Source organism: Canis lupus, chromosome 28 (assembly GCF_048164855.1).
Source record: "Canis lupus baileyi chromosome 28, mCanLup2.hap1, whole genome shotgun sequence".
Lineage (NCBI taxonomy): Eukaryota > Metazoa > Chordata > Mammalia > Carnivora > Canidae > Canis > Canis lupus.
In genome coordinates this window covers 22,249,602-22,274,518 of record NC_132865.1, presented here as the reverse complement: position 1 = coordinate 22,274,518, position 24,917 = coordinate 22,249,602, and the positions used below count along the sequence as shown (strand labels likewise).

The window sequence follows — 24,917 nt, the reverse complement described above, 5'->3', positions numbered from 1 at the left end:
AAAACTGAACACCTGGCTGAGCCATAATGAAAGTCTCAACAAATTCCAAAGAATTGAAATAATTCAGGAACAAAAAGAAAACTAGAAAATGCCCACGTAGTTGTAAATTAAACAATGCATTAATACATGATGTATGGGTCAAAGAAGAAATCAAATTGGAATTGTAATATCCTGAACTGAATGATAATGAAAAAGACATACCAGAATTTGTGAAATTCAATTAAAGCACTGCTGAAAGGGAAAGTTTGTCTTTAATTGCAAGTAATTCATGAGATGGGCAGAAAATCAATGATGTAAAGATCCATCTCAAGACAGTAAACCACAAATAACAAAACAGCAAATCAAGACCAAAAAAAGGGAAATAGGAACAGAAATCAATGATATGACTAAGAAAATCAATGAAAAAAAGCCCATAAATGTTAGTTCTTGGCTGATGGCAAAGAGAGACAGAAGGGCATAAATTACCAACACATGAAATAAAGTATCACTGTTCTACACAAATTAGTAAGAGGGCAGTATGAATAATTTTACCAATACACTTGCGAAGTTAGAGGAAATGGACAAATTCCTTGAAAAACACATTTCAGAAGAGACACAATAAAGAATAAAAATCTGAATAATCTTATCTATTAAAGAATGTAAATCTATAGGTAAATATCCTACCCTAGAGAAGATTCTAAGTAGCTTCACTGGTAGATTCTTCTAAACATTTAGGTAAGAAATAATGCTGACATCACACAAAGGATAAAACTGCTCAATACTTTTTATAAAGTCACCATAACCCTGATACCAAGATCTGATGAGAATACAGCAAAAACAAAAACAGGCTAAATGGAGGCCGAGTTTTTATATGAACACAAGTGTAAAAATTACAACAAAATACTGAAAACACCAATCTACTAAAAATGATGTATTATCATCAGCAACTTGAATTTATGCCAGAAATGCAAGACTGGTTTTACATTTGAAAATAAATGTATTACAAAAAAATACACATCAATATCCATTATGAATACAGATATAAAAATGCTCAATAAAATACTAGCAAACCAAATCAAACAACATCTAAAGAGAATTATATACCATGACCAAATGGGATTTATCCCAGGAATACATTGTTGGCTTAATGTTCAAAAATCAACTAATAGTAATACATGATATCAATAATATGTAGGACAAGAACTATTTGATGATCTCAGGAGATGCAGAAAGTGCAAGTGACAAAATCTAATATCCTCTCATGATAAAAACACTAACAAACTAGAAATAGAAGGGAACTTCCTTAAGCTGATAAAGGCACTCACGAAAACCCACAGGTAACATCATTAATGGTAAAAGGATGCTTTCCTAATATCAGGGGAAGATGAGGATGTTTGGGCTTACCACTTCTACTTAACATTGTTTTGGAGACTCTAGCTAAGGCAATTTGTCAAGAATATGAAATAAAAATCATCCAGATTAAACAGGAGGAAGTAAAACTATTTCTATCTGCAGATGACATGAAAATGCAAAGGAATCCACTAAAAAAAACCCAGTACTAAATAATAAAAATAAAAAGTTCAGCAATGTTGCAGGACAAAAGATCAATATGGAAAAATCAATTGTGTTTCTATATATTGGCAATAAACAATACAAAAATGAAATTAAGAAAGATAATTCTATTTAGAATATCGTCAAAAAAAGAATACTTAGGAATAAAAAGAAGTACAAGACTTATACACTGATAACTATAAAATGTAACTAAAAGAAATGAAAAGGAGAATCCAAATAAATGGAAGGACATTTATGATTCTTGACAGATTCAAAGTAATCCATATGAAAAGCCCAGCTGGCTTTTGGAGAAATTGACAAGCTGATCCTAAAATTCATGCGGAAGTGCAAGGGACCCAGAATAACCAAAGCATGAAGAAACCTAACAAAATGGAGGACTCACACTTCCTGATTTCAATACCAACTAGAAAGCAACAGTAATCAAGACCATGTGGTACTGGCATAAGAATAGGCATACAGATTAACAGAATAGAACTGAGAGTCCAAAAATAAATTCCTACTTTTTGATCAACTGATTCCTCTCCCCATTGAAAACAAGTTATTTATTCGCTCTGTAAGTAGCTGATCAACTTATTTTCAATGAGAATATCAGGGTAACTCAATAGAGAAAGGTTAGTCTTTTCAACAAATGCTGCAGGGGACAACTGGATATCATATGCAAAAACAATGAATATAAAATGGTGCAGCCACTTTGGTATCAGTTTAGCAGCTCCCCAGCAAATGTTAAATATACAGTTACCATTTGACCTAGCCATACCATACTGTTCCTAGGTATATACTCAAGAGAGCAAAAACAGGTGTTCAAACAAAAACCTGTACATAAATGTTTACAGCAGCATTATTCATATTAGCTAAAGAGTGGGAACCCAAATACCCATCAACTAATAAGTGGATAAAGATAATCTGGTATATTTACACAATGGAAAAAGTATTTGGATATAAACAGGAATAAACTATTGGTATTTACTACAACGTGAATAAAACTTAAGTACATGCTAAGTGAAAGAAACCAGTCACAAAGGATCACAATATATGTATGTCATGTCCAGAAAAGGCCAATCCACAGAGACAGAAAATAAATAAACTGAAACATGTACTTTAAACGGTGAACTTTATGGTATGGTATGTGATTTAGATCCCAACAAAGTGGTTATTATCACTGAAAGTAGTTAATCTAGGCAAATGCAAATATATGCCATATTCATAGGCTAAAGTGCTCAATTCTCCTTGAAATGATCTACAGATTCGATGTAATTCCAATCTAAAATCCCAGCATGATTTTTTGGGGGATGGGGGGAAGGTGGAAATTGACCAAGATGTACTAAAATTTATATGAAATGAGCAAAGGCCCAAGAACTGCTGAGACAAGCTTGAGTAGGATAAGGCTAGAGGACATAAACTATCAAATATGAAGACTTTTAAGGAGCAAATCAGAGTTGATATATTTTTTAAAACTGGAACTTCTGTTTTACAATTTCAAGTATAACACCAACTACAAGTTGAAAAAATTACTGCGATGTCAAAGTATTTTCAATTAAAAGCAAGACAGAAAAGAGGTTAGATGCAGGTTCAGAAATGAAGGATCAAGCAATCAAGTTACAGAAAAAGCTGCTCTACTTGGGACTAAAGGCAGATGGGAAGGGGCTAAAAAGAGGTTTTGTTTTTTAAATATGAGTAAGATGCTTGAAAGCACAAACTACTTCTTGCTAGGTTAGTTATTCACTACTAAAATGGCCAATATATATTGGTCTAATGGAAAGCTTAGGAGAAAGAATTTTGGGGACAGCTTTTGGGGAATAACTGACTCCAGGGAATCAACCATCTGTCAAATGGGATAAGTTTGTGTTGCCTCTGATTTTGCTAAAAACAGAGTAACATTTTCTTTATAAGATTTTAGGGGTAGCTGGGTGGCTCAGCCGGTTAAGCTTCTGACTCTTGGTTTCAGCTCAGGTCATGATCTCAGGGTTCGGAGACTGAATCCTTGCTGGGCTCTGCACTCAGCACAGAGTCTGCTTGTCCCTCTCCCTCTGCTCCTCCCCCTGCTCATTGCTCTAATAAAAATTTTTTAATTTTTAAATTTTGATTATTTTAAATTAAGTTTAGAATAAGGCCCCATAACATTTTTTAAAAAATGTTTTCTATTTCAGCTTTTCCGCTGCTTACTGAATACAAACCTGTTCCTTTTCTAGAAGACCTGCCTTTAGTTACTGTTGGTTTCTTCTTCACAACTGGTGCCTGAAAAGTAGAATGTTCCCTCCACCTCCGAAGCTGAAAATTAATGAACTTCCACATCATGAATGCTTGGGTAATGCAAATGGATGCCAGGACAGCAATTCTGAGAATAAATAGGTTAAAAAACAAAAAAAAAATTAGAGTATATTAGAGCAATGCCATTGAATGGGTATTCTATCTCGCATTGATAGTATTAACTTGGTGCTAAATTCCCACTGGTGATACGATTACATTAATAAACAATGATTTCATTAATGGTTAATTTCTAAATTCAAAGAGATCCTTTAGTATTTCATCTGAGACATATGCTACTGCAGCAGGTTTGAAATCCAATGACAGTGTTCCCCCCATATTTGTTTATTTTTTAAAGTTGATTTACATCATAAATGGATAATATATATTATATAGGAGTAAAAAGTGAGAAAAATGTTAAATTGACTGTACCTTACAGCTAACACATTGAAGTTCCCAGCACTGAAATCCAGTTTCTGATTCTCTGCTCTTGCAAGGCCAAAGCCAACAGTGAGTACTGAAAGAATTAAAGTCAGAAGTCTTCCCAAAACAAACAGAACTGCCCACAGAGAAAACCTGGAAGAAAAATGTCCCAAATCAAATTGATTAAATTGTAATGATATGAAAAGATTCTAACAGGATCAGATTCCTAATAAGTAAATGCGTATTAAAACATTTCTTATTGTACTGCAAAAAAGATCCTGAAGTATAATGTTTGGGATATGCTATATATCACATTCTTGGAGATACATAACATAGCTTATATAAGATTTTAGAATATCAAGTAAAGAAATAATTGATTTTTTGTTTAGCTGATCGGTTTTATTTTTATTCTATTATTTTTTTAAAGATTTTATTTATTTATTTGACAGTGAGAGAGCGTGCATGTGCACAAGCAATTGGGAATGGCAGGGAGAGAGAGAAGTGGGCTCCCCACTGGGATCATGACCTGAGTGAAGACAGATGGTTAACCAACTGAGTCACCCAGGCATCCCCAATCTCCTTTTTAAAATATAACTATTGGGGTGCCTGGGTGGCTAAGTGATTGAGCATCTGCCTCTGGCTCATCTTTTTTTTTTTTTTTTAAGATTTTATTTATTTATTCATGAGAGACAGAGAGAGAGAGAAGCAGGCTCCATGCAGGGAGCCCGATGTGGGACTCGATGGGGACTCCAGGATCACGCCCTGGGCAGGTGCTAAACCTCTGAGCCACCCAGGGATCCCCAATAAATAAATAAAAACCTAAACCCCCCCCCCAAAAACCATCATTAATGATCCTCAAAGCTACTGGTATATAGAACAATTTTGAAAAATGCTGGCCAAAACAAAAGCTGTCATGTGAACAGGACACCCAATTCCTACTTAATACACCTTGTTTTACCTTTTTTCTTTCTTTCTTTTTTTACAAGTCATACGGCTCCAATTCTGTTGTTGTTGTCTTTTTAAAATATTTTTATTTATTTATTCAGGAGAGACACAGAGAAAGAGGCAGAGACATAGGCAGAGAGAGAAGCAGGCTCCATCTGGGAAGCCTGATGTGGGACTCGATCCTGGGACTCCAGGATCACGCCCGGGCCAAGAAGGCGGTGCTGAACTGCTGATAGGCGTCCCCCAATTCTGTTTTCAGTCCAGTTTTCCCACAGAAATATTTTAGCATCTTTTGGACTATATAATCTATTATATTATTTTGTTTTTTTCTTTCCCTATTCTTCTAGTCACTTCCCTATTACTTTTCCTCCAAAATAAAAACAGGCATTAAACAAAAGGACAATTATAATAGAACAGTAAACCCAAAAAAAACTTTAAAAGTACATGTTCCAATGTAACATATCTCTACCTAAGATGAGACTCCAATTTAGAGATTAAAATACCCACCTGAATTGTGAAGTTGTTTCACATTAAATTAAAGCTACTACTGGGTACCTAGGTGGCTCAGCGGTTGAGCATCTGCCTTTGGCTCAGGTTGTGATCCTGGGGTCCTGGGATTAAGTCCTGCATCAGACTCCCTGCAGGGAGCCTACTTCTCCCTCTGCCTATGTCTCTGCCTCTCTCTGTGTGTCTCTAATGAATAGATAAAATCTTTTTTTAAAAAAAATAAAGCTACTACTAAAAGGGACACCTGTGTGGCTCAGCTGAGCATCTTCCTTTGGCTCAAGTCATGATCTCATAGTCCTGGGATCGAATCCCACATCAGGCTCCATGCTCATCAGGGGGTCGGTTTCTCCCTTTCCCTCTGCCCTTCCCCTCTGCTCATGTTCTCTCTCTCAAATAAATACAATCTTAAAAAAAAAAATTAAAGCTACTGCTAACAGCTCACAGAATGATATAATTGCCCCCAGCATAGACCTTGGCAATAGCACAGTCCTTGGCAACACAGACACTGATTTTAATTATACAACAAAGAGAATGGCTAAACAACTTACCCTTTCTGATACTTTTCATCACTAAAATAAAACAGGCGGGAAATATGGAAGAGAAATTCAACAAAATAATGTAGCACCAGAAGAACAAGTCCTAGATGATTCAAGCTGTTAAAGGAACATATTTAAAATGTAAAGGTTAATTATCAATTAACATAGACTGACACAATATCTACCCAGTCCATTTATACATCTAAGCAAAAGCCCAACTCACTTTAAAAGATAAGCCCCGGCAATGTGAAAGAGGTAAAGACCAATGTAGACAAGCTGACGAGGAATATCTTCCTGTAAATAGAGAGATGCATTATAGATTAAAACAGGCTGAAACACTTCCGTGTACAGCACATTGTACTGTTTCATGAAAATTTTATTACCGATTTCACACACACATATATACATTAGATTATGATGTAAAACCTTATTTTTCATCTTGAGTTACAGTCACAAATGTTTGTAAAAACTGAGTGTTAAACTCAATAAACTTGTTCATTTATGAAATGCATATACATCTCATTTCTGCTCTGGTTTTTGCTGTGTTCCATGTATATAAGGGACATAGTTATAGTAGCCTGACATATATAGTATAAGGCTATATTAAGCCTGGTTAGTACTATTCGTGTACTACAGCTGCTAATTCCAATTTTTAAACAGAGGGTTGATATCAAGTGGACTGAAATGCGTTCCTTTGGAACGCCACTAAACTCATCTCTGGAATCTAGTACAGCTGAGTACAGGTCTCTATTGGCCCTCTACTACTTCTACTTTTCTATAGAGTTACTTCTCCAAATCTTCAGAGAAAGAGTAGAGATTTTATAATTATAGTTTTGAAATTGAAAATTATTCTCAGGATGCCCGGATGGCTCAGTGATTGGGGGGCTGCCTCGGGCTCAGGTGGTGATCCCAGGATCTGGGATCGAGCCCCGCATCAGGCTCCTGTGAAGAGCCTACTTCTCCCTCTACCTGTGTCTCTGCCGCTCTCTCTTTCTGTTATCTCTCATGAATAAATAAAGCTTTAAAAAAAAAAAAAAGAAAATTCTTCTCTAGTAAGAATGGTACAAAGATCAAGTATTAGAAAGGTAAAACATAAAACAGTTGAATAGTACTATATATGGTACTGTTTTGGGACTCTCAGGGGAAAAAAACCTAAGATATGATACCAGTTTATAGCTGTCTTCCAATTGGGAGAGAAAGGATCTTTGAAAATTAGCTGTCTTAAGATTCTCTCCACATAATTTTCAAACTTCCAATGAAATATTTCTCCTTACAAAATGAGAGGGCACCTGGATGGTTCAGTTGGTTAAGAGGCTGCCTTCATCTCAGGTCATGATCTTGGGGTCCTGGGATCAAGCCCTGCATTGGGCGGTCTGCTTCTCCCTCTTCCAATGCCCCTCCCCCCAGCTCATGTGCTCTCTCTTTCAAATAAATATCTTAAAAAAAAAAAAAAAAAGGAGAGAGGGAGAACAGAGTGAAGACTAACATGCTGAAGTTCAACCATACGGGAACCTTTTTCTGTTCTTGCCATCATTTCAGAACAGGTCATCTACAATGTTATAAATGTAATTTCATATGCTATGAATACACGTGTCACTATATACACATGATATACAGGTTTCCCAAAGTGTGGTGTTTATATCATTCATAATGTACAACATGATTTTAGTCCACAACAAAATACTTTTAACTATAATTTTAAATAAAGTATCTTAAATTAAAGTAGCATGTAAATGAATGTTATAGGAAATACTACCATATTCCTTCAGATGTGTTAATCTATGTTCCACACTTCTGAGGAAAAAAGAGACTAAGGGACTCTTGATACTTATAACAAAAGCTTCATAGTTTCTTAATTGCTGACTCAACACTAAACTCATTTTATTACATAAAAACTTGTTTAAGTCAATGTAGCCAATTTGCTGGAATAACTGCTGGAAAAACTTTTACAGAATATAACTTCCTGGGGGGGATTAAAAAATTAATTTTAAAGGAAAAAAAACAAATTTTAAAAATACATCATTTAGTAGAGAACCTAAGCTGCCTATTTCTTCCCTTTCTGACAAATCTAAAAACACTATTATAAATTACAATCTACATTTCTGAAAACTATTCTGCTTCTCTTGTATCTTTTTGTTCTTAAATCTCAATCTAATTAGGGAAAGTGATGTTGAAGTTTCTTTTTTAACTTCAGGTTCAACTCTGCATTTTAGCCTTGCTCTTGTTGACAATCAACTGAGTCAGTAATGAAGAGTAAAATAACATCACCAACTTTTTTTTTTTTTAAGATTTTATTTATTCATGAGAGACAGAGACAGAGAGAGAAAGAGAGAGAGAGAGAGGCAGAGGCACAAACAGAGGGAGAAGCAGGCTCCATGCAGGGAGCCTGATGTGGGACTCGATCCTGGGACTCCAGGATCATGCCCTGAGTGAGACGCTCAACCGCTGAGCCACCCAGGCGTCCCTCATCGCCAGCTTCTATTTTCATAACCATCAAATACCTAGAAATGGCTTTTTAAAATATTTTATTTATTCCAGAAGAGAGAGTGTGCATGCGAGTGAGGGGAAGAAAAGAGGGAGGAGAGAATCTCAAGCAGACTCTGCACTGAGCACATAGCCTGATGAGGGGCTTGATCCCTGAACCCTGAGATCCAAAACCAAGAGTGGGACACTTAACTGAGTTAAGCCACCCAGGTGACCTGCAGTTCATTAATCTTTAAACAAATAAATAAGCAAAACCTCATTTCTGGTTCCTGATAGAAAATGTTTATTTATACAATAAAATTGTAGGATGATGTGTGAAAATGTCTTGAGAAACCAAAAACAGCTTTCTCCCAGCCTCTTTTTTATTTACCTAGACACTAGATTTAAAAAGAATGACCGGGGATCCCTGGGTGGCGCAGCGGTTTGGCGCCTGCCTTTGGGCCAGGGCGCGATCCCGGAGACCCGGGATCGAATCCCACATCAGGCTCCCGGTGCATGGAGCCTGCTTCTCCCTCTGCCTGTGTCTCTGCCTCTCTCTCTCTCTGTGACTATCATAAATAAAAAAAAAAAAAAAAAAAAAAAAAAAAAGAATGACCACTGCTCTTGAATGGCATGCTGACTCCGGAACTGGGATCTGATATGGTCAGTGAATTCAGATAGCCAAGTTTCACCCAGCTGCCTCTGTTTCTCATTCCCAAGGGAAATGTGTAACTGGAGACCATGGTGCTAGGGAAGTTGTTGTTGGCCTCTGACACATAAGCATCTTGCCTGTGCGGGTGTAACCCCACGAGGATTAGAGAATGTCATGAGTCTGGTTTAGAACAGGGGTGCCATTACAGCCATTTCCTAAATGAAATTTAGATAAAATTTCTCATTTAAAAAATTATGCTATATTATCCCCATTACCTCTGTAATCTTAAAAGAATATGGGAACGCCTTTAATGTAGAGTGTGTTCTCCAGTTCACAATAAGCTCCATCACTCCCTGTAGTACTATATTCCTCCCTGTCATTCATTTATTTTTACTTTTTCTTGAGTGAGGCTTTGAGTGTACAAACATTGCTTTAGAGACATTGGTTGATTTGTATATAACTGAAGGGAATATTATTTAGAAAGATATTTCTTAATACTTTGTACTTTGGAAAGCTTTAGAAACTACTTCAAAAGCTTGCTTGGGGCATCTGAGTGGTTTCAGTCAGTTAAGCATCCGACTCTTGGTTTCGGCTCAGGTCATAATCTCAGTGTCAGGATATCGACCCCACATAGGGCTCTGCATGCTGCTTGTCCCTCTTTACCACCCCTCCATGCTCTCTCTCTCTCAAAAATAAATAAAAAATAAAGATTAACAAACTTCTTGTATACTTGAATGGAAAAAATACATAATAAAAATGTGTTATTAGAAAGGCTTTATCAAATTTTAGGGGCACCTGGGTGGCTAAATCAGTTAAGCAGCAGATTCTTGGTTTTGGCTGAGGTTATGATCTCAAGTTTGTGAGATCAAGCCCCACATCAGGCTCCACACTTAGCAGTGAGTCTGCTTGCTCCTCTCCCTCAACCTGCTCATGCATATACCCTCAGATAAATAAATAAAATCTTAAAAAAAAAAAAGAATATAAAACTTTGATGAAATACTTGACACAGAAAGAGCATAAGCAGGGGGAGCAGCAGGCAGAGGGAGAGGGAAGTGGAGGGAGAGGGAGAAGCAGGCTCCCCACTGAGCAAGGAGCCCAATGCGGGGTTCCATCCCAGGACCCTCGGATCCTGATGTGAGCCAAAAGCAGACACTTGGGACCCCTGGGTGGTGCAGCGGTTTGGCGCCTGCCTTTGGCCCAGGGCGCGATCCTGGAGACCCGGGATCGAATCCCACGTCGGGCTCCCGGTGCATGGAGCCTGCTTCTCCCTCTGCCTGTGTCTCTGCCTCTCTCTCTCTCTGTGTGACTATCATAAATAAATAAAAATTTAAAAAAAAAAAAAAAAAAAGCAGACACTTAACTGACTGAGCCACCCAGGCTCCCTTCAAAGTCTTAGATTCTTAATGATGTTTAAATAATTAATATAAGAATGAAATCATGGAATGATGATTTAAAATTCTGTCATTTTCATAGAAAATCTAGTAAATATAGTACATTAAATCAAAATAAGTTCTAAAATGATAAATAACTCCAAGTGACATTTTCAGTTGTTATTCCAACATCTTTTTATTAAAAAGGTGAGTCATATACTTTAGTAAACTTCTATTCTTATAAGAAAATGCGTTTCTTAATTACACTGTACTAAAAAAACTGGACTTTAAATGGAGTATCACAAATATGCCCAAATATATGGCAAAGATTTTCCCCTAAACCACAGATGGAGCCATCTCAAATTTAAATCTTTTTAAAAACTCTTACATAATAGGGATCCATATCGATTATTCTGAATAAGAAATACATGTTTGGGTAAGATACACAGCCTTAAAAACCTCAATCAATGTGATTTCTAAGTCCTTATAGAGGGTCTACAGAGTAATCAGTAGAGGGAAGGTGATATACTTGGAAAAATGGAGTTAGAGGATTCAAAAATGGCTCTAGAGATGAATGACAGATATGAACAACAAAGTTGCATGTGGAAAGTATGAATATAACTTTCATGAAGTAGGAAGAAGAAAAACCATTATTTCTAATTTTAAAAACTTCAGATGATATGCAATTATATGCATGTATAATTAAACTAAGAAAATTGAATATCAGAATTAAGTGTTTGGCTATTTCATTGAGACTTCCTCGAAACCCCATATATGCAAGTTGGCTAAGAAATTACATTGTGAATCTTCTTATTGGCAAAATGGAGTAATGTTTATATTGAGGCATACATTTGTATGTATTTAGAATATTCTCCTTCAAAGAAACTGGTTTGTGACTAACACACCTCTTGAACTGCTACTAACAATAGTGTTCCTTTCTTTCTTCATTTTTCTGTAGAATCAGTTCAAAACAATCACTGTACTAGTTTCTTCCAGTAAAGAGTTCCTCCAAAAATAATTTTCATAGAGTAAATTTTAAGAAACTGTTTAACACATATGCAGCTGTTACTTTCAAATTATGTTAATTACTTGAAACAGTTACTTTCGACTGTCATATGTAGGTGTTAAAAATAGTTTCAGTTAAGTTCTAAGTTATGCAAATTATTCCATAAAAATTAGATTGCATTTCTGGAGAAATGCCATCTGGCAGGAATTGATAAGGAAAGAACTTTGAAAACTAAAATGAACAATTACTTTGAGATGTCCTTCTTTATTTACATGGTCAATGAATAAGACAGAGACATAAAGATTAATAATGAGCCCAGAGGTACTGTCTAGGCTTATACAAGTATGTACATGAAGAAAAGCTTTAAATATCTGAGTTATGGCACATTAAGAAACTATGATGTTCTCAGTAATACTGCCCAACAGAACTTTCTGTTTTTTTTTTTTTTAATTGTAATTACTTTAAATGAGGCTAGTGGCTTCTGTTTTGGACAGTGCAGCTGTAGGACAATGGTGGTTCACATTAGCTGCTTACTGAATATGGAAGGGCTTCTGGAGACTGTGAACCTAAGAATCTTTTTTTTTTTTTTTTTAAAGATTTTATTTATTTATTCATGATAGTCACACAGAGAGAGAGAGAGAGAGAGGCAGAGACATAGGCAGAGGGAGAAGCAGGCTCCATGCAGGGAGCCCGATGTGGGATTCGATCCCGGGTCTCCAGGATCGCGCCCTGGGCCAAAGGCAGACGCCAAACCGCTGCGCCACCCAGGGATCCCTGAACCTAAGAATCTTAACACAGTTCTAAGCCAAAGGTTTTATGGATCTTCATCATAATCCTTATAATCACCTTAACTAGAAAAACATTCCACTTGAAAAAGAAATCAACATAAAAAGAACTTTCAAACCATAGTACATGAACTCTAATTTGGTGCTGTCTTCTGATCATAGCAGATAACATAAAGATGACAGACACATAGGACACAAAAAACACAGACACAAAGCAGCAATAAATTAGGTACCTATACTCACGGAGTAACTATTTACAATACATATAGAAATAGGTGGGAATTTGCAGAAGGCAGAGATGAACTCGTCACATTATACTTCTATCCTGAGAAGCTTCTCAAAGTAAGGGAGCTTTAAATGTGGAAAAATGTAAATTTATATCTAATAAATAGAGAGTATAAAGAATACTCATGTAGCCATAACCAGCTTCAATAGTTGTTAACTCAGGACCAAAGTTGTTTTATCTGTATTCCTGTATGGGGATTTTAGATATAATCTTTCTTCGAAAAACGGAGTAAGAGTGCTTGATTAATTTAAAGGTATTCCCAGAAAAAGAACTGATGTGCTGGGATCATAAAGTTAGAGAATATCAGTGTGAATGAAGCCCACGGAGAGAAGAGAGGGAAAAGGGAGCATGGAGGAGGTGGTACAAACCAGAGAAACCCACACAGAGCACAGGTGAGCTGCTGTATTTTAGTTTAAAGCAACAGGGAGGGCAGCCCGAGTGGCTCAGCGGTTTAGCGCCACCTTGGGCCCAGGGCATGATCCTGGAGACCCGGGATAGAGTCCCATGGCAGGCGGGATCCCTGCATGGAGCCTGCTTCTCCCTCTGCCTGTGTCTCTGCTTCTCTCTCTGTGTGTCTCTCATGAATAAATAAATACTTAAAAAATAAAATAAAACAACAGGGAGGTGGTACAGGTTTGAGAGAGGAAAGAGTTAAATAAAGGAACTAAAGTTTACTTGGCAATTACCCAAATTCTGACTTTAGAAAAACTACTGCAGGTAAAGTAGAAAGGAGGATATTGCACTGCTCCGGTAGTTACCTGTTCAAATAAAACAAAAAACGCTTTTCTCACATGCTAAAAAAGAATGTTCCACTCATTTTAGGAAAGGCTTCGCTACTGAGTATTTAACTATGGCTCACTTCACTTAATACTGAATTTTTTACTGGGCCTGAACACACAGAATTGTTAGTTGCAGAATAATTTATCCTTTTGTCTCATTTGTGAAACTCCTAAGAATATCAAGAATATAAAACTAGTATTTCAATAAAATAAAAACTAGGGGATCCCTGGGTGGCGCAGCGTTTGGTGCCTGCCTTTGGCCCAGGGCGCGATCCTGGAGACCCGGGATCGAATCCCACATCAGGCTCCCGGTGCATGGAGCCTGCTTCTCCCTCTGCCTGTGTCTCTGCCTCTCTCTCGCTCTCTCTCTGTGTGACTATCATAAATAAATAAACAAAAATTTAAAAAAAGATTATACTAAAAAAAAATAATATAAAAACTAGTATTACATTTCAAAATTTGTTTAAATTTTATTTTCATTTTTTAAAAATTTTATTTTCAATTACCACTAATACAATTTTAAGATAAGCAATTAACATGTCAAATGTAAAATATTCCAGTCTAAGTTAAAATATGACAAAGGGTTTTTTTCAAGAAATATGTGAGGAATATATTTAGTTTTTTGGAAAGAGGGCAAGTGGGAGAGTAATGAGGGAAGAGTTGAGGTGGGAAGGAAAGAAGGTTAGAGATGTGAGGAAATGGTTAGTTTTAGGGACTTTTCAAAAAAATGGAAAAAAAATGACAAGACAACTTTTAAAATGACAAATCCCAGCTTACTTTTTTGGTTTTCTGGAAGTAGAGTTCAGGAAAAGCATGGAACCAGTAAGCCAACTGGGCTATGTAGAAAAACTTCATTTGAAATCTGCACAAGAAAGCAAAAAAATATGGTTTTAAAGCATAGTATTTTTAAAGTATAAAGTAAAAACAAGCACTGGAAATCAGGATGTACTGAGTAGCCACCTTCGTGTTATCATTTCAGGTCTCCGTGCAGTACTCTGTGCACCTTTCACGGCTCCCCAGCAGCCACTTCCCTGCATCCCTAAGAATATTCTCACCACCAGTTGATTCCTCTGGATTAAACAGCAGATGCAAAGATATTATCTGCAGAACGCTGATGACTTGCATGCTGGCTGGGAGCAACCAGACCACCTTGTTTACTAGTAAATTAATACTGATTAGTATGTCATGTTAGCTACTGAAAACGTAAGAACATGACTTTGGGGGAGTCACCTCACAGACTTTTAAGGTTTCATCAAAAGGAAACAAAAAGAGGGACACAAAAGTGAAGGTGCATAGATGAACGATCACCTGAAATTAGTATAATCCCAACTGCAAACTCCCCCCTACCCCTGGCTTTTTCTTAGGGAAATATGGTAACTCTACTTGGGTAAAATCAATAGTCTTTTGACATTATACCCCTCCAGTCCTCCCATTTTCTCTTTGTTCTACCTTCACCCTCTTCTCCAGACTTCTAGAATAGAAAACACAAAGCCAAACAAATAAATTTTTTGGAGGAGAGGGGCAATAGTCCCATATAAATATGATGTTTATAACCCTACTGCATAAAAGCTCATTTTTAAAAGTCAGAATGACTCAGCATGGCTATTACTGCTGGACTTAAAACAAAGGTATGCATGGTCATGTTATTCCCTTCATATCTTTTTTCCAATTCTCACATAGCAATGCATTTACTGAATGCTGTCTAGGTGATAAACACCTACATACAGCCTGGCACAATGAAGGATATATAATATAGAGTTCCTACTGCAGTCAAAGTACACAGTCTTGTGGGCATGAGCACAATGTAAGACTTACATAAATGAAACAATTATAGCACATTCAAGACAATGCATAAATATTACCTAAAATATTATGCACCAAAATGACAAATTCAGGAAAGCAAACAACAATATAGGCTAAAGTAGCAAGGAAAAATAATATGGAATAGTTGTGCTAGAGCTGGGCTTGAAAAATGAGTCATTTAGCTAAATGTCTTTGCAACACTGAGCTGTTTTTACAGGACTGTACAGAAACCTTGGGGGATAGAAGATAAAGAGACAATCGCCATCTTGAAGTTAACAGTGTAAGAGAATAAGAAATGAAAGGAGTAAAAAGAGACTGAGGCATAGAAAAGGAGAAAAAGTACAGAGAAGATGGAGAACTGATGAGAAGAAAGGATGAGGAGAAAGGAAAACATAACTAAATTAAGATTATTGTTAAAATCAGTTTTTTCAAGCTAATGAACATGGAAATATTATCATATACATGAAAAAAGTGCACAGGAATTTTTTTTCTTATGGCAGAGGGACTGCCAATGACACACCTATGGTATGAATTTGCCAAAGCCCTAAGGAGAATGACAAGAATGGTTCTGCTTAAAAGTGACATGACCATGGTCCTTAACTAAGAAAAGCCTGCTAAAATGACTTACGTCATCAGGTTATGGGGGTAAGCCCTCCACAAGATAGTTGGGTCTGAGATGTAGTTTTCCTAAGAAAGAAGATATGAAAATTAGCCTATTGAGTATAATGCAAACTTTTTGGAGAATAAGACACTATTTGCATTTCTTGCACATCTATAATTTCCCAGATTGGGCTCCAAAGAGCCCACTGAAGTTAAACTTTTTAGTTGTTTTAATTATTTTTGATTCAGTTGAATTGCTTATTTTAGCAAAGTGAAAATCACTATGAAAGATATAAAGTCAAATAAGCATAATTCCTGGCCTCAAAATTCTTTCAATCCAGTAGGGTAAAAAATACATGTATGCGAACAAACATAAAACAACCAAAAAACAGTAATGGTACATAACAGTGGTAACAACAGCTATGGGAGAATTTTGTCTTGGGCGATCACAGAAGGGTTTTGGGAAAGACGCAGCACCTGACAGGAGATGGAGGATCAAAGTGCTGCCAAGTTTTATAGGGTGATGTCCACACACTAACCTAAATCTTTTTCTTAGATAACCAGATCTATTCAGTGAGAATTATTGCACATGTACAAACATTAAAAAAAAAAAAAAAAAACAACCTCTCAAGTGAGTTAGTTTTAATAAGAATATTTTCCTACTGAAATGTAACACTTCTATGTTTAAAGAAAATTATACGATAGATTTTAAGTGGAAATTACATATATTTATAAAGTATCATTAAAGCAGCGGCATAAAGTGCAATGAGCCCTGGAAAGATTAAGTTTTAGTCTATTTCCAACATTAATATTGTACACGTTGCCTGTTTATTCATCTCTAACACGGCAATTAAAAATGATTGTGTCCTAACAAAGTAAAAAATATGTAAACTCTAGAGTGCATATAAATTTCAGAGATTGTTAGTAATAATACTAATGTAAATATTATCTCTCCCCTCACTAGTTAGAATTATATACTTAAAGGTTTTGATAACTTTAACTGAAAAGTTAACACAATATTTTAAGTTGCTTCCACACTACTTGGACTGTTTTTAAAAGAAGAAATGACTACAAACATTACAACTCAAACAACCCAGTAAAAGTTATCACTGACTTCTTACTCTTTTTGCTAATACAGAGATACCTGCAAATGACTACAAGATATAAAAACAACATTCAGACTGACTAAAAAAGAGTAAGACTTTCTGAAACATTAAACACAGTTTAGAATTTCTGCCGCATAAAAACTAATGCAAAGAGACTTATCGTTGAAAATTGATTTATACTAGTTCAATGGGAGAATTCCTAATCTTAGATAAGAGTAGGAATAGAGGAGGGATTTTCTACGGTTCAGGATTTGCTTATAAGCATTAATAATAGGACATCATTTTCTGTTCTGGGTATGTAACATAAATACTTTGTGAAATGAAAATTTAAGCATAGTGTATACTTACAGATATTAGAATGAATGTGCCCCAAATACAAGAAAAAAGGTAGAATGCACTAAGCTGACCAGATTCATTAAACTTGCTGTGTTTCGTTTTGGAGAAATGCATTCGCCTGTTAATTTTCTAAAAATAAAAACAACCGTAAGTAATTAAGAATATATTATAAAGCATATTCAATATGTGACTACCGTTAAGTATGGAGAGCTAGTATTTTATAAAGTATAGATTTCTAAGATTGTATACTTACATCCAACACATACTCTTGAATTATGGCATGAATAATTATCGCCACTAGCATGTAGAAGAAAACTGTAGCCAAATCTTTGATACCATAGTAATAAAGGGATGTTGATTCAGTAGCTTGTTCTTCTGAAGGCCAAAAAGGACAGAACACACATACACAAAAATATACGTAAGATTATAAAAACAGCACTAAGTACAACATAGTTATGGAAACAAACAAGAAAAGACTAACCTAATAAATAAGTTCTATAGAAACATTATAGGTGATTTGCTCTTGGACATCTTAAGTCTTAGAACAATGAAAATTGAAGACTATCCAGAAATCTAAGGCCTCAGAAATTACTTACAAAAGACTTGACACATGTTAGTTACAGCCATTAAAGACCAAAAAACAGGGAAGGGGAGGCTATACTCAGATCCTTGGGAAGACTCTAAAGTTGATATTATTCCAGGCAGAGATTAGGTTACATCAAAGTTATACTTAGCCTACTTTTCTGTCTTTTCAAAGAATTTTTGAAATTTTCTACCTCTTTTCAACTAGACACTTCATTATGATTCTGATAGAAAAACTGATTTAACTTCTATTTGAATGGAGTTTTGACCTATAAGCACTATAGACAGAGGCAACTGCTACTTAAAATTGTTTTTGATCCTTGAAATTATTCTATCTTTCAAAACAAATCTGAATCAAATACTTGTGAATTGCTGTTAAGTTGTTCTCAAGCTTTATGTTTATGGAAACTATTTGGGGAAAAAAGCATTACTCTTCTCTGGCATATTCAAATTTCAAAACAACTTTGTCATTTTGAATGATCTGATATCTAAGTCACTAAACCAAATATGGTTGACCCTTGAACAACCCGGGTTTTAACTGTGTGGGTCCAATTACCTTTAGATTTTTTTCAAGAAATACAGTACTGTCAATGTACATTCTTGCCCTTAAATTTTAATATTTTCTTTTTTCTAAAATAAGTTTCTTTTCTTTAGTTGACTTTAAGAATGCAGTATATACCACACATAACATATAAAGTATGTGTTAATTGACTATGTTATTGGTAAGGATTCTTCTGGTCAACAACAGGCTATTAGTAGTTAAGTTTTTGGGAACTCAAAAAATTGTATGTGGATTTTTGATTGCACAGGGGTTGATGCCCCTAACCTCTGCATTATTTAAGGGTCAAATACATTTATGCAACTATATAACTGAATTAGACCCAATTCAATGTTAAATAATTAATCTTAAATTCTAAATATAGAGTCAAATACTTGTCTGAATATGTTAATATTTTATTAACCAAATACTCTCACCCATGCTGGTTAATTGTATATCACTGTATTCAACTACAAGCAACTTCCAGTAACTTGACTTTCACATTGCATAATTTAGAAATAAAACTTTTAGGGGCACCTGGGTGGCTTAGTTGATAGAGCATGTGATACTTGATCTCAGGATCATGAGTTCAAGCTCCACGATGAGAGTGGAGCTCCCATTAAATTAAAAAAGTGAAAGAAAGAAAGAAAGAAAGAAAGAAAGAAAGAAAGAAAGAAAGAAAGAAACAAAGAAAGAAAGAAAAAAAGAAAGAAAAGAAAAGAAAAGAAAAGAGAAAAGAAAAGAAAAACTTCAAAAAATAAAGCCTGAAAGTGCAGTTTGGATGCTATTATAATTCCTGGAGCTTACTGACATTTAGAGGTAGAGTACAACAAAAACACGAAAATAAAATAGACTTAAAAGGATTGTTACTTTAGGTCCAAAACATAACTCACAGATCAGAAAAACTGAACCTAAACATTGTACCTTTAGAAACCGTGACTGAATGATAACACTTTGGACAAATATATAATATCTATTCTTAGAATTTTCTTATGAAAAAGATCAGAGGGAAAGGAAAAAAAAAAAAGTCCTCCAATGGAAAGTCAAGTCCATTTACAAAATAGCCAGTAAGTGTTAAACAGATTAAATTTGATTTTTCAGGGCAGCCCTGGTGGCTCAGCGGTTTAGTGCTGCCTTCAGCCCAGGTTGTAATCCTGGAGACCCGGGATCGAGTCCCATGTTGGGCTCCCTGCACGGAGTCTGCTTCTCCCTCTGCCTGTGTCTGTGCCTCTCTCTCTCTCTCTCTGTTTCTAATAAATAAAATCTTTTAAATAAATAAATAAATAAATAAATAAATAAATAAATAAATAAATAAATAAATAAATAAATTTGATTTTCACATAATCTATAGAGTGAAGCCAACAAAACATCATTTCTTGCATTACAAAATCATTAAAATAACATTCACTCCAATCATGAATGAAATCTATGAAAATTAAAGAATTTAGTATTCATGGTAATTTCCTAGTTTGTTCAAGTAAACCCTTCCACTTAAATAGAAAATTCTGAAAGAAAACTACCTACCTGTTGCAGGGAGGGTAACATTGTACTGAAGAGTAACAAAAATGATAGAGGCTTTCGCTGTTATCTAGAAAGAAAAAAAGAAAAAAAAAAAAAAAAACGATCAAGTCAATATGTGACCTTCTCCAGAGTAGCAGATCAGGGGAGGAAAACATTATGAGTTCTGCCCTTAAATCTAAGAACCAAGGGCACCCTGGTCCTTGTGGCACTGTGACAGCCCAATTGGAATTCCTAATCACCACGGGGTTGAGCTTGGGAGTTGACATAATTCACGAGAATGCTGCAGTTTAGACGAGGTTTGTGTTATTCTTAACTTCAAGATTTCAAAAGAGACATTCTATAGTTTCTGTAAATAGGGATCTGACAATGATTCTCTACCCTAGACCTGTACCATAAACAAAGTCCCAATCAAAAAAGCCTGAAATGTAAATTAATAAAGAAAAACACACTTACTACCACAAAAATGGATCAAAGGTGGGGTCTGTGGTGTGTGTGTGTTTATCTCCCACACATCCGGGATAGTTAAGTGGTCAATAAATATTTAACTGACCTGATAATTGGTAAAAGTGGTCAGAACAGAAAAATGGAATGCTTACTCAATATTTATAGGCACGAGATAATGTGCTAGACAAGGAAGGATAACAAAGACGAATGATACAACCGCTGACCACTTGCAGCTCAGGTGGGTCAGGAAGACAGGTAAACAAATTGTTATAATACTATACAATCAGTATTCAGGATAAACAAATTTTTTTTTGTTGTTTTGTTTTTATCTTCCTGGGGTGGGGTTCTGGAAAGGCTTCTCAGAGGACGTGGTGTGAACTGTCTCTTGTTGTAAAACAGAAGTTCGAGGCACCTGGGTGGCTCAGTTGGTTAAGTGCCTTTGGCACAGGTCAGTATCCTGTGGTCCTGGGATAGAGCCCTGAGTCTGGCTCCTGCTCAGCAGGGAGCCTGCTTCTCCCTCTGCTCCTCCCCCTGATCATGCATGCTCTCTTTCTCTCAAATAAATAAATAAAATCTTAAAAAAAAAAAAAAAGAAAAAAGGAAAATAGAAGTTCCTTAGGCTCACAAAGGGGGATGAAGAGGGCAGTCTAGGTAGAAGAACAGAAAGTGCAAAGGTTAAATATTAGCAAACATGAGGCCCGACACGGATACACATTAGTAAGTGGTAGAAAAGGCTAGAAAACTGTCAATTGCTAGAAAGGGCCTTGTTTGTTGGACTAAATAGTTTAGATTTTATTTTGGCACAACTGGAGAATCAGGAGATGGGGGAAGTTCATTTGTGCTTTTTGGGAGGATCATGGATATAACTAAGTGGTCTCTCAAGCTCCCTCAAATCCAATCTCCACGCTGCAACCAGAATCATCTTCTGACCATGTTAACACCTTTCCCCATGCCCCTCCATCCCCCACCTCCACCCTGAAAATTCTTCACTGGATTTCCATTCTTTCTAGGATAATGAACAAAATCTCTTTAAAAAAAGATTTATTATTCATTTATTTAGAGGATGAGCAGGGGGAGGGGCAGAGGGAGAGGAAGAAGAGGAGACAATCCCACAACTCTGAGATCATGACCTGAGCCAAACAAAATTAAGAGTCAGATGCTCAACTGACTGGGACCCTCCAGACCCCTCTAAGAACAAAATGTATAATGTGGCCCATATAATAATCCCTGACCCTTCCCCTCTGGCTTTACCTCAGACCACTGCCTCCAGCATTCCTCCTGGCACAGGGTCTGCACACACAGCTCTATCTGAAACCTTGTCCCTCCCCCCTTCGGATTCCAGTCCAACACATCTTTTCAAGGAAGCCTTCCTTCCCTGTCTTAGAGAAGGTCACTTCCTTTGTTAGATTATCTCAAAGAAGGTTCCTTTCTTTCCAAACACATACTCTTGGTGTGATAGTATTACTAATTTCTGTCACACTCATCAGAAAGTAAGCTCCATTAAGAGTTGGGACCATGCCTATTTCTTCACAGTATGGTTAGAGCCCAGCATGGGGCCTGACCTATGTTAGGTGACTGATCAATATTGTTAAATACATACTAGATAAAATATAAACTGGAGTAAGTACACAAGTCAAACATAAGACTTCTGCAAGAGACCACACAAAAGATAGTAAGGCCTGAACTGAGTCAGTGGCAGTGGGATAGAGACAGAACTTCTGAGGCAGGATAAGGCTTGGGGAGCAAAAGGCAAGAGTTGAAGATTACGTATGGATATGTATAGCTCGAACAACTAGGTGAAAAGTAATACTCTGAATACCGGAGGAGTAGCAGCTTTTGGAGCAAAGAGAAAATACTGCGTTTTAGATAAACTTAGATTTCTGTGAGATATGCAATAGGCAGATCAGCCTAAACCTCGAACTCTGCAGTGAGACCCTTGTTTACAGTAGGTAGTTGAAGCTGTGGGGACATATAAATCATCTACAGAGAGTGCACAGTGTTTGTAGAGAAGTAGGACAACATTAGAATCGTGGAGTGGGCAGAGAAAAACCTGGTGGCAAAATAAGAAGGAATGATGAGAGGCAGAAAGAGAATGAAGATAGCTTGATGCCCCACCGCCAAGGGGGAAATGTTTCAAAGAGAAGTGGCAGAAAAAGAATACAATGGACCAGGATGGTTTAAGAAGCCATCAACAGTGATGGCTTGAGTGATTCCAATGAAGCAGTGAGAACAAAAACCTCACCATAGTAGACTGAAGAACACAGGAGAAACAAAGTGTATCTAGCGATAGTTGTCAGGTCAAGATTTATGTTGCTTTTATGATGAGAGAGACTGAACCTAAGTGGGGGAAATCTGGAAGGTGCCAAGGAAAAGGAGGAAATTAAACGTATAAGGGGATAATAGAAAGATCTGGTAGGGAATGAAATGTAAGGATTGAGCCAGAAGTTAATCTCGAGGTTTTCTTCTTGGATGGAGAAGAAGATAGTAAGTAATGGATGAGACAGTTCAAAAGGCAGGAAAAGTGAAGAAATTCACATCTAATAAACTCTTATTTTCCCTGTGTTGGGGGGGGGGTGTAAAAAAAAAAGCAGTGCCATCTGTTAAGCATAATTAGGGGCCAGAATGATGAGTATTTATGTGATTCCTATAGGGAAAGGAGCTGGCCTGGGAAAAGTAAAAAAGATCACTGGGTGTTACTGATGTCTGAGTTTAGAAACCTTTGATTTGTAATATAATCTATCAGCACAAGTGTATGACTTTCTCTGGCATCCCTTAGCAATCCATGAATGGAGAAACTCAGAAAGGCAGAGGGCAGACTGGATCGATGGCTGGGTATTTGCAGGGCTAATACGGTAAACAGATCAAGAGCGAAAGGGAGCTGAGGGCCGGGGGTGAGTGTGGACAAGTCAAGTGTGCAGGAAGAAAGTAAAGCAGAGAGGGTCAAGGTACCATAAAAGCTTAGACTAGATGGAGAGTTGGCATATGAGCAGTAGAATGAAGGTCTAACAAAATGTAGATTGTGGCTGAGTTCTGCTATACTGGAATTTAGAATCTGGAAACAAGGCAAGCCTACGTGATGAAGTCCATGGAATGGCCACAAAAGTGAGTTGCTTAACTGTCATAGATATGTAAAGGTCTTGAATAGAAAAAGCCAGCAAGGCTTCTGGTATTACCATTTGGGTCATCCACATGAATGCACTAGAGCAGAATGATGGCATGAGTTTCCAGGGCAACACTGCTTTCATGTGATTATTTTTTAATAAAGTTAATTACTAAATTTCATTTTTTGATCATGAAAATTTTCACTAATTTCACTTTTATTTAGATTTCACATATATCAACATGTACATACTTACTCCACGTATCTATTTCTATTCTGGAATATGAGGTTGCCGCTACCATAGCTAAGAAAACTTCTCAGGAGTCCTTTACAAATGACAAGTAAAACTTTTCAAAGATAAATATCAAATACCAAAAGCAACAAAAATTAGATTATCTTTTTATGGTAGGCTTCCAAATAAAATTAAAATCTGGCCTCCAGCTACTTTAGCATGTGGCATTAAGTAGAGCAAGAGGAAAAATACAAACTACACACCCCTAAAGTTTTATAGAAAAATCATGCTACTAGCCATTTCCAGGCCTCCTAAGCCCCACACCTCAGCCAGCACTGCTTTAAACTAATATTATAATCAATTAATGGTAAGACAAATTAGTTTGGAATAAAATATGCTGCAGAAATATATTAATACACTCAGAAGTAAAAATAACTGAGTTTATGACAGTTTTGGGCCTGTGTATCACTGCTTTCCATTTATAAGAAAAGGGGGATCCCTGGGTGGCACAGCGGTTTAGCGCCTGCCTTTGGCCCAGGGCGCGATCCTGGAGACCGGGGATCGAATCCCACGTCGGGCTCCCGGTGCATGGAGCCTGCTTCTCCCTCTGCCTGTGTCTCTGCCTCTCTCTCTCTCTGTGTGTGACTATCATAAATAAATAAAAGTTAAATAAAAAAGATCCATTTATAAGAAAAGAATGAAACTTAGATACATCTTAAACAGGATCCACAAACTCTAAGGAATTCCCTATTTCTGTGTTGCATGTATGAATACGCTCATGTTTTCTTAATCAAGAGGTCACTAGCTTGGGCTTTATGTTTTTTTGTTAAAATTATTCTGTACTTTTTAGACGAAGGTGTGATTTACTATACTGACTGTACACCTGGAAGATAAAGATGATTTTTGAGTATCACATTCCACTTCCCCATGAGCGTAAGCTTAAATAAAATTAAGCCCTTAAAAAATGAGACAGGAAGAAAATGTTAGCATTAAGGCAAGTCATCCTTAAACATAACAAGACTCCGAAACGGTTGCAAGATAGCTATAATTGTAAATGTTCCCACAAACCTGCATGGCACAAGCCACCTAGATTCCTGCAGAGAAGCTC

The 24,917-nt window shown here is 36.5% G+C and overlaps 1 protein-coding gene across 3 annotated transcripts in view; it reads right to left on the bottom strand.

Moving 5' to 3' along the window:
- The window catches only part of TRAM1 (translocation associated membrane protein 1), a 34,275-nt gene that overhangs the window by 4,925 nt on the left and 4,433 nt on the right, over positions 1–24,917 (bottom strand). The window contains exons 2-11 of one of the 3 annotated variants that reach the window (XM_072804267.1): positions 20,037–20,100; positions 17,646–17,767; positions 17,405–17,521; positions 15,979–16,037; positions 14,325–14,409; positions 13,455–13,526; positions 6,430–6,500; positions 6,219–6,323; positions 4,228–4,371; positions 3,726–3,886 (exon numbers count right to left, since the gene is read on the bottom strand). In XM_072804267.1, the coding sequence (XP_072660368.1) occupies positions 3,726–3,886; positions 4,228–4,371; positions 6,219–6,323; positions 6,430–6,500; positions 13,455–13,526; positions 14,325–14,409; positions 15,979–16,037; positions 17,405–17,521; positions 17,646–17,767; positions 20,037–20,100 (1,000 nt within the window). The remainder of the gene's footprint in view (positions 1–3,725; positions 3,887–4,227; positions 4,372–6,218; positions 6,324–6,429; positions 6,501–13,454; positions 13,527–14,324; positions 14,410–15,978; positions 16,038–17,404; positions 17,522–17,645; positions 17,768–20,036; positions 20,101–24,917) is intronic. The other 2 variants (XM_072804268.1, XM_072804269.1) reach the window with 2 other exon arrangements.